This window comes from Amblyomma maculatum, chromosome 4, assembly GCF_055883805.1.
Source record: "Amblyomma maculatum isolate TAMU_Amacu chromosome 4, ASM5588380v1, whole genome shotgun sequence".
NCBI classification, from domain to species: domain Eukaryota; kingdom Metazoa; phylum Arthropoda; class Arachnida; order Ixodida; family Ixodidae; genus Amblyomma; species Amblyomma maculatum.
The window spans coordinates 84,429,293-84,447,455 of record NC_139347.1 but is presented as its reverse complement, the minus strand read 5'-3'; the positions used below and the strand labels follow the sequence as shown (position 1 = coordinate 84,447,455).

The following is an 18,163-nucleotide window of genomic DNA, read 5'->3' as shown; positions in this document are numbered from 1 at the left end:
CGCATGAACACGTGGATGGGACGTCCGGCGTGGTCAGCTTCGTATATGCATGAGTGCCTGAGGATGTCACGACCAGTCGTGACGGTACATGGCGCACTCCTTTTCGAACACAACCAGTATTCCATTGAGCGCATCTAATCAGTGGTGCTCTTTTCTGCGACTCACTGTGTCGCCACAAAAAAACTGCTTTTCTCTCTGTAGGAAATGCTCGTGGCCACCGTGCATTCAGCACCACCCCTAAAAACCTTTATTTACACGGGAACAGAATCTCAGTCGTCAGTTCACTCCAAGTCCTCGGCCTTGATCTATACGATACTGGCTCCGCCAGCCCCTGGATTCGCACAGCACGACCGAAGGCATCTCAAATGCTGCAACTCATCCGCCGTAGTTCTCAAAAGTGAGGAGGTGCTACGTCACAATTTCCTGCCTCCTCACACGCTCCGTTCTTCGTCCAATATTGGTCTACTAAGCCCAGTTCCATCCCATCCACTTGCAGAGTGTGACTGCCTTGAATCTATTAACAGAGCAGCAATGCGGGGAATTAAAGGTCTTCCATGAATTACTCCCACTCATGCTCTCCAGGCCGAGGCGCAATTAAATACGTTTAGCGAACTAGTTCCCTAGCACCGGCAAGCTCGATGAATTAAATGCCACGTCATTACTGTAGTTGCAATTCTTGCCAAGTATATAGAATATGGTTCTGTGACGGTTCGTAAATTTAGGGCATCGCGACAGCCGTGGCGCTATGAGCCAGTTACGGACAATCGGCCACTGACCAGCATACATGCAAGATCCATTGGTCACAACATTGAACTGATGCGATGGTGGATGGCGCATAATCGGCGACTGAAAACTCTCTACGGTGACATGTGAAGTATGTTGACGGCAGCGCGACCTATGATAATGTTACCACTGCTGTTGCTTGTCCAGAAATTTTACGTGAATTGGCAACCTGCTGGTATGCCTGCCCCGCATCCTGGCCGAGGGCACAAGCGAAGCTGATGGATACTCTAAATGCAATATGTCCAAGGACGCAGGATCGAATCCTGGCCTCGGCGGCCGCTTTTCGATGGAGGCGAAAAGCTAGGCGCCCGTGTGCTGTGCGATGTCAGTGCACGTTAAAGAACCCCAGGTGGTCGAAATTTCCGGAGTCCTCCACTACGGCGTCTCTCATAGCCTTAGTCGCTTTGGGACGTTAAACCCCAAAATCAAATCAAATCAAAGCAATATGTTTTATCTGTTCGCTCATCCTGCCCTCTAGCAGTCATATCGACATTATAATAGATTCCTCAGCCCCCATCTGCAGTCTGCGGCGTTTTCTAAATTATGAAGACTTAACGCACGATATTTAGTACACACTTGAAGAATTTCCGATAACAGTCCGTGTACACTGGATTCAAAGAGATAGCCACCCCACTCAAGCATTGGTGGACGGAGCAAGCAGCAACGCGACTTCTCTTCGTCCTGTTGTAATGGGCCTCCTCATGTCCGGCGGCTAAACTCCTCATCGAAAAAGAGAAACTTCGGCTCACAAAGCGAGCACTTCTCCCACCCCGTGACACCGGTATCCCTGGCGGTTTTGTGCGCTGGGAAGAGGCCTGGCTTCGAAGGTTGCACCTTGGTGCCACCCCCCTCACTCCTGCGGTAACCTGGTTGTGGCTGGCACAATACCGTGCCACATTCAACGACACCTGTCCCTTTTGTCCTGCTCCTGTCTCCATATCTTCTCCATATATAGAGACATCACATATCTTCTATGAACGTGCCCCTCTATACATGCCGTCGGGCAGAAACATCAGCTCCGATGCGGGCCTCCCTTAGGTAGACCGTCGGGTGTGGACGCCTGGATACTAGGTCTACATTACCGGCCATTGCTAGATTTTGTTAAAGAATCGGGCCTGTACCTCTATCTGTAAGCAAAACATAATGCTGTAAAACATGCTGTCGCAATAAAAAAGCATCAAAGTTCACTGACGTTCTATCATTCTTTTACGGGAAAGGAAAGGCGCAGGATCTCTCACTTGCGGAATCCCGCTGTCATCCTCATGGTAGAAAAGGGGAATTATGAAGAGTACTTCATGATTCGGGGCGTGGCGGAGTTGGTTAAAGCACCGGACTGGGAATGACGGCGGCAACGACGAAAACCTGCTCCCAGATCCTCTATAAGTGCTTAATAACATTGACAAGACGAGAGGGGTGCGTACACTCCGCAATCTTTATCGATTATCCAGTATAGAAGGTGAGTAAATACGTACGCGTATGGCTGCAGCAGCTTTGGCAACATCGTTCATGTTAATATTTGTGTTAGTCTCTTTAGAAAAGATGACTGCAAAGGAAAACACCATAAAATTATACGTCTCTGCTAATGGCTGAAAAGAGAAACAGTATATTTACCTGAAAATCACGCGGAAACATGTCTACACGTGAATGTTTGCAAGTGCAAATAAACGACAAAACTCAAGTACTGTAGCAAAGCTGGGCCAGCTCAAGAAGCGAAGAAAACAACCGCTGTGACTACAGAAATGATGCGCCCAAATTATACCGATTTTAAATCTGCCATTGTGAAAAAGGTGTAGATCTAATATTTACTGCCTTACAAAAGTCATCGAAAAAACTACTGTGAGATTTGAAATTATTTACTAAGTAGGCAACGATATTAAATATTGTTACACGCTTAGTACGCATAGGAGCTTAATTTACAAAGGAATCGGTCGATGCAGGTCCGGTTTGGGACGTTCTACTAAGACGCGTGAAGTTTCCCACCACGGAGACTAAAATCGTCGGGAAAGTTAAATAGAACCTTTCGGATGAAATCGTTGAGGCGGGCAACATGCACCACCTGAGACTGACGTGACCGTTGACCACTTGCTCGAGTCTAGGGTTTCGATATGAGCTGTTTTGTTCTTCGAGGTTTGGTTTTCAAAGATAGAAATAAAGTGGACGATGACGCAAAGTGGCACAAAGAGCCTTATGTGACCCTTTCTGCTGCGTGTATCTCGCGCTATATTTAAGAGAAAATTTGAAACGCCGCTGGAGTACTAATGCTAAAACTCAGTGAGTACCGCAAACTGTCCGTCGTGGCGTAGTCATGGCCTTTCATCATCAGCATGCTCTCTGTGTCTCTCATGGCACGAGGTATAAGAAAACGAATAAACCAGCACTTCGAACGGCGAGAAGAGCCAGAGACGAGTACGTTAGCAGTTTAAAATATGCAGGAGTGTGCATAGGTTCTCATTAGGTACGACTTCCATCTAGTTTAGAATCAGCGTGTTACTTTCACTGAGAGCCATGATGGTCTGTGAGATCACGTGGCACATGCTACTCTTAATCCTCTTAATCAGTCCCGCCGCGTTGAACGAAGTAGCAATCAACGTACGGACAATGACTAAGCAGCCACATGCACTGACCGCTTCGCAGCATTGAGCTCAGCTTCACGCACAGGCAGATTGTTGCGGCCTCCCGCATGATATCTGCCGTATTCCCCGACCGCTTGTCGGAGAAAACTTGCGTGTTGGTTCACTGAAATTATTCAAAACAATTTACTAACTTAAAATATATTTGAAATACTTGAATATATGCTTAATGTAAAACATTTCACTAGTTCATCAAATCCTATTCGCTATAAGGCAGTTCGAATATTTCACCATCCCAGTATTGGGCCTTCATTGACATTAGGCGTGCCTATGACAGCGGAAATAAGAAGCTACAATGCGTCACGCGAAAGCTTAAATGATTGGTACCGTGTTATAAAGGACATATCATAATACAGGCAAAGCTGAAGAGAAGTTTCAAAAAGAGCGATGATATATGCAGCGAGATGAAGATGTCATGGAATGCGAAGGTGCAAAAAGAAATTTTGTTAAGTTTATGAGACATAAGCATGTGCGGCAATACAACATAAAGCACTGAAGGTATATTTGAATAAAATGTCACGATTCTCAGGCATGCACAGTCACTTCCCTCGGGGCTTTAAGGTTTGCAGTGGGTGAAGAGATTACGACTATATATGCGGTATATATAAGAAAAAAAAACCATTGAGCGATAATTCAAAACTGCAACGCGAGTGACCATAACAACAACTTTAGGATTCAAAGCTTTCGTAGCATAAAAGTCAATAGAGTTTGTAAAATCCGAAATATCCATTGAATTCCTTTTAAACTTCGCATATTGTCAGATTATTAAAATTACCGGGTTGCATATTTGTCATCATGTCATAAGATCACGTTAGCTTTAGATCTGCTGGCTGGCAGTTGCTTTTCTTATGCTGCACATCTCATTCTTTATTTTATTATATACTCTGCCGTATATTTTATTTGTATTAAAATTTCTTCACTAAAATTTGATATCAAATAAGCTGAGCAACTTTCCTTGCGCTACCTTGAGTAACTGCGTGTAGCTTAGGGTTTTGTTCAGTTCGAGTTCAGTCGTTCAGTCGTGTCCGACTCTTCGTGACCCTATGGACCATGTCACGCCACGCTTTCCGGTCTCTCACTATCTTCCTAACATCACATCACTTCATCTGCAGCGCCTCGAGGATGCCATCTAACCATCGCGTTCGCTGCCTACCCCTTCTCCGGCGACCCTCAACCTTTCCCAACATCAAATCTTTCTCCAGCGACTCCTTTCTTCTCATCAGATGACCAAAGTAGCTGAGCTTTAACTTTAGAATTTGACCCTCCAATGAGCACTCAGGGTTTGTGGTCGACAATATCGACTGATTTGATCTTCTGGCAGTCCAAGGAACTCTCAAGAGTCTTCGCCAGCACCACAATTCCAATGCGTCAATACTTCGGCGGTCAGCCTTTTTCACAGTCCAACTCTCGCATCCATACATCACAACTGGAAAGACCATAGCACGAGTTATACGGATCTTGGTTGGCAGGCTAATGTCTCTGCTCTTTACTAGGCGGTCAAGGCTAACCATTGCTTGCTTTCCCAGAAGGAGGCGTCTCCTAATTTCATGGCTGCAGTCTCCTTCCAAGGTAATCTTGGAGCCCAAGAAGAGAAAATCTGTCACAGCTTCCACTTCTTGTCCACTGATGCTCCAGGACTTGATAGGGCAAGACGCCATGATCTTTTTCTTTTTAATGTTCAGTTTAAGCCCAAACTTCTCACTCTCTTCTTGTACGCGCATCAGAAGTCTCTTGAGTTCCACTTCACTTTCTGCCATTAAAGTGGTATTATCCGCATATCTAAGGTTGTTGATACGTTTTCAAGCAATCTTCACTCCAGCTGAAGACTCGTCCAGACCGGCCTTCCTCATGATGCACTCGGCATATAGGTTAAATAGGCAGGGCGACAGTATGCAGCCTTGCCTCACTCCTTTCTCAATCGGAAACCAATCAGTAAGACCATGCCCAGTTCTGACTGTGGCCTCTTGTCCTTCATACAGGTTCCTGAGGAGACAGATGAGGTGAATTGGAACTCTCATCTCTTGAAGAGCTTGCCACAATCTGCTGTGATCTACGCAGTCAAACGCTTTCGCATAATCAATAAAGCAGATGTAGATGGGTTTCTGGAACTCTCTTGCTTTTTCCATGATCCAGCAAAGGTTGGCAATTTGGTCTCTAGTTCCTCTGCCCTTGCGAAACCCAGCTTGCACGTCCGGAAGCTCCCGATCCACATACTGCTTCAGCCTTCCTTAGAGGATTTTCAACATCACCCTGCTAGCATGCGAAATAAGCGGGATCGTGCGGTAGTTGGAACAATCTTTGGCACTGCCTTTCTTTGGAATGGGGATGTAAACTGACCTCCTCCAATCCTGTGGCCACTGCAGGGTTGTCCAAATCTTCTGACATAATGTATGCAGAATGTTAACAGTGTCATGGTTGAGGTTTTGAAGTAACTCAGCTGGAATGCCATCAATTCCGCTAGCTTTGTTCTTAGCAAGGCTGGCTAAGGCCCATTCAACTTCACTCTTCAGGATGCCCGGCTCGAGATCAGTAATCACAACCGTCTTATGTTGGGCTTGCACATTCGGGTCCTTCTTGTACAGTTCTTCTGTGTATTCCTGCCACCTCTTCTTTATCTCTGAGGCTTCAGTGAGGTCATTGCCGCGTTTGTCCTTTATCATGCCCAGCTTAGCACAGAAGGTTCCTTTGATATATTTGATTGTCTTATACAGAGCTCTTGTGTTCCTTAATTGGCTGTTGTCCTCAACTGCTTGGCACTGTATGTTCAGGGAGGCATTCTTATCTCTCCTTGCTATTTTCTGAAAATCCGCATTTAGAACCTTGTATCTTTCTCTTTCCCCCATACCTTTTGCCATCCTCCTTTCCTCAGCTATTTGCAAAGCCTCTTCAGATAACCAGTTTGATTTCTTGCATTTCTTTTGCTTTGGAACTACCTTAGTAGCAACTTCTTGTATTATATCACGAACATCAGTCCACATCTCTTCGGGCTCTCTGTCTTTTAGATCTAATTCTTGAAATCAATTCCTGGCTTCCACAGCATATTCTAATGGAATTTGATCCAGATCGTACCTGAAAGGCCTTCTAGTTTTCTGCGTTTTCCTCAATCGAAGCTTAATTTTGGCAACATGAAGCTGATGATCGGTGCCACAATCGGCCCCAGGCCTTGTTTTTACTGCTTGTATAGCGCTTCTCCATCTCTGCCGGCAAAGAATATAATCGATCTGATTTCTGTACAGACCGTCCGGTGAAGTTCATGTGTACAGGCGCCTCTTGTGCTGTTGAAAATGAGTATTCGCTATGGTCAGGTTGGTTTCTTGACAAAACTCTACTAGCCTCTGCCCAGCTTCATTTGGCTCGCCAAGACCGAAAGGGCCTATAATTCCGGATATTTCTTCACTCCCGACCTTAGCATTCCAGTCTCATATGAGAAAAACGACGTCTGATGATGGGGAGCGGTCTAAAAGGCATTGTAGGTCCGCATAAAATCTCTCAATGTCAGCTTCTTCAACAGTAGTGGTCGGTGCATAGACTTGGATAACTGTTATGTTGAAAGGGTGACCTTGAATCCGAAGTGAAATCATTCGGTCGTTTTTGGGGTTGTACCCTAGCACTGCTTTGCCCACTCTTCTGTTTATTATGAGAGCGACCCCATTCATTCTCTTGGATTCGTGCCCACAATAAAAGACATAATGGTCGCCGGAGTTAAATTCTCCCATTCCGGTCCACTTGAGCTCGCTGATACCCAAGATATCAATGTTCAATCTGTCCATTTCTCGCTTGACGACATCCAGTTTACCTTGCGTCATAGATCTTACATTCCATGTTGCTATGTGATATATCTCCTTGCAACATCGGACTTTCCGGTCGCTTCCCGACACATCCACAACTGAGCGTCCTTTTGGCTTTAGCCCAGCCGCTTCATTCGTCCTGGAGCTACTAGGAATCACCCTTTGTTCATTCCCAGTAACATGTGGGGCGCCTTCCAACCTGGGGGGCTCATCTTCCGGCGCCATATCTTTAATGGTATTGCGACTGGCCATAGGGTTTTCTTGTGCAGGAAATACTGGAGTGGGTTGCCGTTACCTTCTCCAGTGAATCACATTTTGTCAGAACTCTCTGCCGTGACCTGTCTATCTTGGGTGGCCCTACACAGCAGAGCTCACGACCTCACCGAGTTTCGCAAGCCCCTCCGCCACGACAAGGCAGTGATCCATGAAGGAGTTTGTTCAGTAAATCACAGTAACTTTCTTTGTGGCTGCGCATAGCACCTGCCTCTCTTTTCTTTCCTGCTTGCGGCGATGGGAATTTTTCCACTGGTCAGATTAAGACCTGCGAGCCGTGGAAGGTAGAGGAAGTTATGTGTTCACCGTGGCAGGTTGCATACGCAGCAATACAATTACGGATGTCCATACTTCTTTTGTAATGAAGGTTCAATGCTAACGTGATATTGTGCATAATGAAATACTGATTAAATCGTTTCTTCCCTGTAGCGTAATGTTTTCAGCAGCTGCCAGAGTATTTTAATCCAACAATATAATAAATTGCGGATTTCAGAGCATTGTGATTACAATACAATGCGAATCTCTCTAAACTGTAGCCTAATTGCGGTAAAATGCCAGATAGACTTATAGTAACTCAACCCACGCCGAAGTGTACGAAAAAGAGAAGAAAATCAGTAGAGATCGCGCCCAACCACGCCCTTTCGCTCTCTTGTAATGTGAACTTGCGCATGGTGTGTGCGGAGATGTGTCACCGAAAACGGTTGCGACCGGTAGCCATGTGCACTAATTAAAAATTACTGGTGAATTTTATGCCCCACTTAGAGCTTTTAAATTACGCTCGAATACTGACTAAGACCGCAGATTGCTTGCAAAACAATATTAAGGCAAAAAAAAATTCAGACGCTCTTTAGAAATGTAAACTCATTCGTTAGGAAAACATGACGATTCTTAATGTATTCCAAGAACAAGAGGGGTTTTGGACTTTAAATCATTGTGGTGTATCGCAGTTTATTGCTAAGCAGCAAATCCCTCCTTTTATTCAATGCAGTGAAGTTATTTCAATGACAACGTGCTTGTAATTACGTGCTTTGCACGGCACTTTGACGCCGAGTTGCCGCAGTAGAGAATTGCAGAACCATTTTACCGGATAAATTGTTCATGAGATCTATTCTTAAAATAAAAGGCACTCTTCGCATAAATAAAAGTTTGCTTTTATGTAAAAGGTGAAGTGCTTCCCATCCGTCTAGGCATACAACATAACCCCCTCCCCTCAAATTAATAAATATAAGAGGAATGTGAGCTTACTCTTTGCTTGGCTGCAGAAAGGCAGTACAATGATGAAAACAACAAAGTAGATTGAAAATCGCAGCGCCATGTTTCGTAGGTGCCCAATTTCCGACCCTGAGAATAAACAACAAAAGTATAGGAACAATAAGGGTCGGCCGACGGAAGAGAGGAAGCAGGGCAAGGGCTCCTATAGTTATGCGATACATATGCGCTGTAGTATAACCCTGCGTAAACAAGCTCTTCAGAATACAGGCGAAACAGCTCGGAAAAAGAAGAAAATGAAGGAACATGAAAAAACCGGTCAGTGCCCGTCCGGATGTTGCAAGTACACTTGTCCTCTTTTTTCCGCGCTGTTCTTTTGAAACTTATCCAAGAACAATCAGCCTAGGCAAAAGTCTTTATTCAACGTAATTCTTGAAGCCATATGATAATGTGTTAAAATGATTCTCCGTTTTAAGATGTCAATATTAAAACCCGCTAGATTATAGAGGGAATCTCAATTAAAGTAGCGAAATGCGAAACCCCGTTTTCATTGATAGAAATGGTAACACTTACTTCCCTCATATATTGAAGTTGCCCTCTGTAAAATGAGTGACTGTTGGAGGCTCTTTTATACGCATGCTTATTACATGTCGAAGCGTTGAAAACAAAAAAGGTTTGGCTTTTTGCATTAGAAAGAATAAAATTTGAAATTGAAGACGCACATTTCATGATTGATTTCCACTCTCTAAAAGACATTTCAGGCACATATGTAAGAACATCGCTTCTTAAAATTCATTTCTGAGCTTGCTTGGCTTGTTTAATGATAAAGAACGTTGCTTAATGTGTTCGAACACGATTGTTAAGTGCAAATGCTTCTTTGAAGTCGTGCAATATAATCTTTACAATTACACGTAGCCACATTTTTACCCTGGCTCCTAACGCATTTTTAAACAGCTCCGCAAGCTTTTTCTAATTCCTGACCCTTGATGAGACGTACTTAAATACTATCCGGTAAAATCCAGCTAGAGAAATCTAGAAAACGTAATTATGAACCTAAACTAGTTAAGCGTTTCAGGCGAGGTGACTCGCATTTCCATCATTTTCGATCTGTATAAAATAAAGACCATATGGAGGTTCTGAAGTCAGTATGGTCTGGAAAAGTGGCAGGGTGTATGGGTCTTCTTACGTGTCCAAATACGGCTCGCGACTCTCGCATCCGAAAAGTTCCCCGGCGCCGACTTCCACAAGTCTACATTTAAAAACATTAGCTGTGGTTTAGCTTGTGGTTAAACCTTAGTTACGCGAGAGCTATCTGCGTGGATACGCTTAGGTTTGGCTTGGAGGTAAAGACATGGCTTTTTGCACATAGTAGTTTATTCTATGATATCAACTGTATTTATGCCCGAGGGGGCCAATTTGACCACTAACGTGCGGTGAGGCGATACCCTCTCCTGCGCGGTGTCTGAAGCCATCCACTACGGCACCTCTTTCTCTCCGTTTTCACTCCCACCTTCGCGATGACGCGATAGCGCATGTTACGAGCCAACATTTAAACCCCCGCTTTAAGCGAGTCGTATGAAGGTGTCTGCGTGGCCTAGGGATAACCTGAATACAAGGGTTTTGGCAGGCTGTGATATCACCCTCTCATATGAAAGGAGAGACCAGAGTTGGCAGCTCCCGCCATACGTAATGTCAGGAAGCCCTACATCTAGTTTGTGCTTGGTCATGTCAGCTGCCAGCTACCGCTTCCCACTACTCCTCCACCTCCTCAACATCCTTCTTCTTCTTACTTCTACTCTTCTTACTTTTTGTTTTTCTTTGCTCTTCGGACAGGCACGGACAGGCACCGGACAGGCACGGCGAAATGGCGAGACTGTGGCTATACTGTTACTGCAAAAGAAGAAGAAAAAGAATGAAAATAAGTAGAAAAAGAAGAAAAGAGGAACAAGACAGATAACTCGGCAGTTAATAAAGGCGAACGACAACAGTTAGTTGCTAGGGAGAAGGTTCGTTCGAACGGTATGACGGTGGTGTGCCCCATAGTTGAACGTATAGACGATGTCATACTACGATGTCTTCTACGCACAAGTGGAAATGGTCAACGAGGAGAGACAAGGGGGGCTCATGCGTGAAGTGATTTCAATATGGCATAAATAAACCAGAAACCATAGAACCATCTACTATGTGCAAAAGCCATGTCTTTACTTTCAAGCCGAACCTAAGTGTAGACATGCAGATTGCTCTCGATTAGCCCATGTTTAACCGCAAGCTAAACCACTGGTAATTTTTTACAACTTCGCCCTCTTCCTACCAGCACGTGCTCAACTCACTATCCCATCCCTGTCGCATGTATTCTACACCGATGATATCACCCTCTTGTGGCCACCGGAAATCTTAGTGACATGGAGGCCACTGTCCAGGCGGGTGAGAATGCGGTGGACACCCATGCCCGGGATATGGATTGGGTTGTTCCTGGACAAAATCGATTCTTATGCTTTTTCTGCCTCGGAGCATAGCGTCTTATTGCTTTCTGCTTTTACCTTATACCACAGTGGCAAACCCATTCCTTTCGTCTTTACCCTGCGCAACCTTGGACTCTTCTTCAGCCCAATGTCAAGCACACTACCCTAAACACTAATGTCAAGCACACTAGCCTCATCACTCGACAGAAACAGTGTACACCAAACAATACTCCTCATACGCCGCATTGCTAAAAGCAACCATGGCACGCACGAACGCTACCTGCATCGCCTCCTCCCGGATTGCTTTTCAGATGCTTCATATATTTTTTTATTGTGTTATTCTCGTACCGAGGGTAGAACCGCGGAAAGAAGGTGACTACCCAGAATGAAAGAGCACTTAACAGTGGCAGACGGTGAGCCTTAGTTCGCAAGCCGAGCCAACGTTTCGACAAATGGACTTCTCTTTGTCTGGCCCGGGGTAGCGAAAGTCGACATCCTCACTCACTAGGCTTATATGTCTGTCCTGTGCCTCCCCACATCAATTTCGGCGGCTCGGCAGCGCTATATTGGCCTCCATAACTCCCTAACAGAGCTAGCAAGCTCATCGCCCAGTTCATCTCCTCCTTCTCACCCGCACCCGTCCGAGTGGCGCACTTCTCTCCACCCTTCAGCTCCCCCTCTTATCCCTTTTCCCGCCTCACTCTCCATCCCTTTCTATGCCTCCTCCCTCCTGAAGGTGAAGCCCTTGCCTAAGAATATGTATTCCGAACACCACCCCTCCCTCGGGGGACCACGAGCCTCCGCGCTCTGGCTTGAATACGGATGGACAGAGCCATGGGTTTTATATATGCCGAACCATACCGCTGCTACATAGCCCATGCCGTTGCTGTTACCTATAATTCCCTTACACCCAGTCCTACTGTACCATTCTATTCTTCAACTTCTGTCGAGGCCGATGAGGCAGCTATGGCTTGTTATTACTAAAATTTCCAGCGAATACGTTTTCAGTAATTTAAAGCCTGCGATCTACAAATATAGGTGGTTGGACGGGGGACACCCACGGCCACCGGTATCTTGTGGTCCCGCATCATCCCCTATTGCCCTATCAAAATACTCTGTGCCCGCTGAAGCGTCCCATCCTGGGAACGAGGCAGAAAATTCCATCGCTCGCGATACGACATACCGATAAAGCCCATCCACGCCTGGAATGGCTACGTGCGACGTAACTCTTGCGTACCATGACATTATCTTTCACTACCGCCACTGTTGTCTCACCTTGCTGCTCTGGACAAATCTCTTTCCCAGCGCTACCTACTCATGTGGCGCCACTTTTAGACCCACACGTCTTACTGAAATACATCTTTCCCACCTCCACCCTGGAACTTACTCGCCGGCCTGCCGTTTATGTGACTGCTCCCGCGCTGATTATGCTCATATCCTAATTCTGCTCGCCTCACTTGTCCTTGCTTCATGGCAATTATTAGTCCGCAGCAGAGGCTGCTTCGCCCAACACCGAGCCAATGTCAAAATTGGGCTGGTGACCTGTGCAGAACAAGTCTGACTAGGCACGGCATCGATGAAGGAACCGGCTGTCCGAAGGCCGCGCACAAAGCTGCTATATAATTGTCTTTAGTTTTGGCCTTAACAAGTACAATATGTTTGTACCACCACTAACACCACGCGTTTCTGAACCATTTATATTGAGGGAGGGACCAGGGCACGGCTAGTCTATCCAGAGCCTCTCCACGCAACCTCAATGCAAGAACAAGAGCCACTGTCATCATACAGAGCAGACCTGGTCCTCCCCTGCTCATCGGAATGTGCATGTCTTAAGGGATACTGTTGTTATCCCGCTTTCCCAAAGGTCCCAACAAGAGACAGAAGTCCGCTCGTCGTGCAATGCGGGATTTTTGCGACACGTGCCGCGTAAAATGCGAACGCGCCCGCTCGCGTCTGACTACACTGATCATTGCGTTGAGCGTGAGGCTGAACTGTGCAACATCATAAAGTGGACGTATTGTCCATGAAAGAACTTTTTCCCAGATGCAGGAAGAAATCTCGGCTGGTTCAAAGGGCACGCTGAGCGCGCGAACGGCGTTCACAAGCGCCACGGGCGAAGCTTAGGAACCCCTGAACTGACTGAAGCGAAGTGGTTTTCTTTTGGTTGGTTTTGGTTTTCTTTTCTGGTGGTTTTCTTGAAGGTTCTGATGAACCTTCAAAAAAAAAAATAATCCTGCCCAAGGAATCGAAGTCCTCCCATCCGAACACTAGACAAACGCGCTAACCAACTTGGCGACGCTATGCTTTTATTTACATCAAATGTATAATAATCACACAAGAAACCTCAGCTGTATTAGACCAAGGTGAGATGCTTTCAATGTTATGTGCTGGAGCATGTCAGGTGTTGGATCCACAAGTTTGATAGTGTCTTAATACAAGGAAACCGCTCAATTCTCTTCCTGTACGTGCTTCAAGATCAGCGTGTATCACCGCCATCCTACTTCTACATATTCATAGTTTACATGTGACGTCGCACCAGCAGTTTTCGCCGTATGTCAGCCATTACCAGGAACTCAGCCTAAACCGCGGCGGGCTAGCTGCTAGCATTCGTTCACTCTGTGCGCGTTCATTCGGCACTTATCCGAGTGATTCAGCGGAGAATGCCGACCAGTTCGAGGATTGCCAATCGTAGTTCGACGAGCTTGCGCGGCCTAACCTGACTCGGAACTAATCCAGGGTGGAAATTTGTGCCGACGTGAACTACTACACGAATTCTACGCGCCAGGACGGACACAACTCCCGATGCCGACTTGTTGTTTTGCATGACGCACGGAGATATAAATTATTTTTATCAGCACTGTGTGTTCACCTAAGATGATTAAGCTTTACGTTTAGACCCACGAGGGCTTGACCAGTGGATGGGTGAAAAGCTTGGCTACTGCGCTGGTACCACCGAAGTGTGTCATCGCTCGGTCACAATTTGTTTCTAACGGGACGTATTTGAGTGATGAATGCTTTCAAAATAAAATAAACCCAGTGGGGAAGGAGCGAGTAAGCGTGCACATGTCCTATAGTGCGACTGCAAAACATTCGCAGATCAAAACCGTGCCCCCGTCGGCGTCACTTGCAGCTGAGCATGAGATACCAGGCATGCCACAGAATAAGTGAATAGATAGTTGTGTCCTAGTGGAGATTTTTAAACGTGCAACATTAGCGAAGATCATATACCATCTGCCGCAGAAGTGCTTGATAGCGCTTCGTCTACCGAACCTTCGACCTTTGCAACGAGCGGCAGGCCAGCGGGTGTCCGGCATATCTCCGCAGTCGTGACCTAGGTGCTTGGACGGCGCTCAGTGCGGACGCGCGTCGCCATTACTACTTCACCGATTTGTGGGAGCTTTAAGGCGCAGTCCTGTAAGTAGCGTAACATACCTTGGCTCGTTTCCCTTCGAACAACATAGTCGCGCTCTCAACTACTATAGCGGCGACTGCCAGGCACGTATCCGGGACATCTTCCGAAGCAAACATCTCTGGAACGACAATAGCCTAATGTCAGCAAATGCAGCTTATTTTTCTGACTGGTATAAACTTGCGACCGTGTTTATATATATATATATATATATATATATATATATATATATATATATATATATATATATATATATATATATATATACGATGTTTTCAATGTTCTTAAAGCCCGTACCTTGATCCGTTTGAACCACACACTCCGGCCCTTGTCAGAAAGCAACTTCGCGAGCTTGTGCGACAGGGTTATTCCCTATGGCAAACAATGCACGGCATGGTGTTGTTCGTCTTCTGTGACGAAGATCTCTCATGCGCGCGCTGCCAAATATAGCGCAAATCGCTGCGTTGACTCTGCGAGGAAAAATGCGAACGATAGCGCACATTGTGTCGATGCCTTACCACCTTTCTAACGAAGCTCTTTTCTGTCCGCTCAGTACGTGAAGATGGAAGCAGGTATGCCAGAAACGCTAGCATGTCGCGTAGGTGACAATCATGTGTTACTACCAGGACCAATGTGGTTACAAGGCCATAAGGAATACCGTCCTCCTTTTCAAAAGTAATATACCTGATACATTGATAGTTAAGTGAAACATCTTTCTTGAGTGTCGCTTGGAGTAGATTCCAGAAGAAAACTGCATCACGGGAGTCTAAAAAATACAGCACACAGGCGCGGTAGTTCCATCCTTTTCCATAGCACATAGTGGATGCTTTAAAGTAAATACCCACTACGTGTTCTAAGAAATAATATTTGCGCTGGAGAAGTAATTCTAATTTTTAAACTCATTTTAGACCAACTTGACATGGGTCTTCACTGTACACCGTTCTATGCTCCTAAGATTTTTCCATGTCACATGATTTAGGTAATCAATTGAATTCGTTTCATACTTAACCAGCCAAAGGACGAGACCGAAGAAAGAAGACGGCAGGACAAGGCTGGACTAGCAACTGAATGTTTATTGATCAGAAGAAAACAACGCAGACTCTTCCCAGCCTTGTCCTGTCCTCTTCTTTCCTCTGTCTCTTCCATTGGCTGGTTAAGTATGAAACCTTACAAACGTGCCCAGTCGTCAACCTCATTGAATGCGTGTATGAGGAAAAGGACAACCTGCAAAACCTTCTTCGATATCCTCAGGAATAGCTCATTGGATATAATGGCATGTAGCAATAAATATAGTTAAAGCTTTGCTCAGTCTCCGTTGGGACTCTTCACCTCCATGGAAAAAGAACGATTAACTTAACTGACGTACAAATAAGTGGCTGTGCCAGGCTCCCGACCGAAGCGACATCCAAGACATAACCGCCGGAACTTCAAAGTGCTGTGCAAAATACAGGCAAGGACATTCACCTATGGGCCATCCAGCCGGCACCGGGTGCGTTCGAAAAGCACAAGCCTCACAACCACCACAAACGGGCCAAAATAAGGTAATGCAAAGTAGGGAATAACCCCGGGTCGACGCTTGGCCAGCGTCAAGACGCTTTAACCCGTCGTTTGCCCCCATCTTAATAAAGTTATACATACATACATACATACATACATACATACATACATACATACATACATACATACATACATACATACATACATACATACATACATACATACATACATACATACATACATACATACATACATACATACATACATACATACATACATACATACATACATACATACATACATACATACATACATACATACATACATACATACATACATACATACATACATACATACATACATACATACATACATACGTATACATACATACATACACCCCGCCGGGGCGGCGCAGTGGTTACGGCACTCGACTACTGTTCCCAAGGACGCGGGATCGAATCCCGGCCTCGGCGGCAGCTTTTCGATGGAGGCGAAAAGCAAGGCGCCCGTGTGCTGTGCGATGTCAGTGCACGCTAAAGAACCCCAGGTGGTCGAAATTTCCGGAGTCCTCCACTACGGCGTCTCTCATAGCCTGAGTTGTTTTGGGACGTTAAACCCCACCAACCAACCAACATACATACATACATACATACATACATACATACATACATACATACATACATACATACATACATACATACATACATACATACATACGTACGTACGTACGTACGTACCTACCTACCTACCTACGCATACATACACACACACGCATACATACATACATACATACAAAGATACATGCATACATACATACATACATACATACATACATACATACATACATACATACATACATACATACATACATACATACATACATACATACATACATACATACATACATACATACATACATACATACATACATACATACATACATACATACATACATACATACATACATATATTCCCCGCCTCGGCGGCCGCTTTTCGCTGAAGGCGGAAAGCAGGGCGTCCGTGTGCTGTGCGATGTCAGTAACCCCGGGTGGTCAAAATTTCCGGAGTTCTCCTCTACGGCGTCTCTCATGGTCTGTGTCGCTTTGGGTCGTTAAAACCCAAATACCAACCAACCAACCAACATACATACATACCTACATGCATACATACATACATACATACATACATACATACATACATACATACATACATACATACATACATACATACATACATACATACATACATACATACATACATACATACATACATACATACATACATACATACATACATACATACATACATGCATACATACATACATACATACATACATACATACATACATACATACATACATACATACATACATACATACATACATAACTGGCTGAATCCAATACATCCAGCATGTTGGCTTCGAAACTGGTTGGTTCGACTACTTTCCTTTCCCAAGACGAACCGCATAAAAACCTTGCAAGCACCCAATTCCACTTTTGCACATCTATATGAGAACCGTCTAGCTCTTGCTTTACGTACAACAGCGTGCTTACCAGGCGAAAATTGCAAACAGTGGCACGTCGAAATATTGAGAGGATCGGTCCACAAATCCTGTTGTTTTTTCTCTCAATTCTGCGGCGTTATTTTGCCAGTAAAGTTAACTATGATTGTAAACTTCAAGGACAGCTAAATACTACGGTGCAGTTGCCCACGAGACTATTCAACCTTCAAAAGTCCCAAGCACTTTTCACGACTAATCGTGCTGCCACTTGCTTCGCAGAAAACTTTAATGAATCGAAAAACTTCCCAAATATTCTTATATTTAGAGCAGAAAACAACAACGTGATCAGCATATGCTTGGGCACGAACCTTATCCTTGTGTAGCCTAAATCCCGTATGACCTTTGGTGTGGATGTTACTTAAACAGAAAGGTTTGATACAGATGCAAATCAGCAAAGGTGACAGAGGGTACCCTCGTCGCATAAACCATTCTACCGAAAATTTGTTCCTAACATTTCTTAAAATATGTCGTGTAGTACATTCACTATTAGCAATTTTCACTGCATTGTGAATTATATTTCCGACATGTACATGACCTAACAAAGTCAGCAG

At 45.0% G+C, this 18,163-nt stretch overlaps 1 protein-coding gene across 2 annotated transcripts in view; it reads right to left on the bottom strand.

Moving 5' to 3' along the window:
- The window catches only part of LOC146191549 (uncharacterized), a 102,822-nt gene extending 93,527 nt beyond the window's left edge, over positions 1 to 9,295 (bottom strand). For both annotated transcript variants that reach the window (XM_084599971.1, XM_084599970.1), the window contains exons 1-3: positions 9,257 to 9,295; positions 8,720 to 8,815; positions 2,256 to 2,326 (exon numbers count right to left, since the gene is read on the bottom strand). In XM_084599971.1, coding sequence (XP_084456097.1) covers positions 2,256 to 2,326; positions 8,720 to 8,789 — 141 coding nt within the window. In that variant the 5' untranslated portion in view covers positions 8,790 to 8,815; positions 9,257 to 9,295. The remainder of the gene's footprint in view (positions 1 to 2,255; positions 2,327 to 8,719; positions 8,816 to 9,256) is intronic.
- Between the last annotated feature and the right edge of the window lie 8,868 nt (positions 9,296 to 18,163).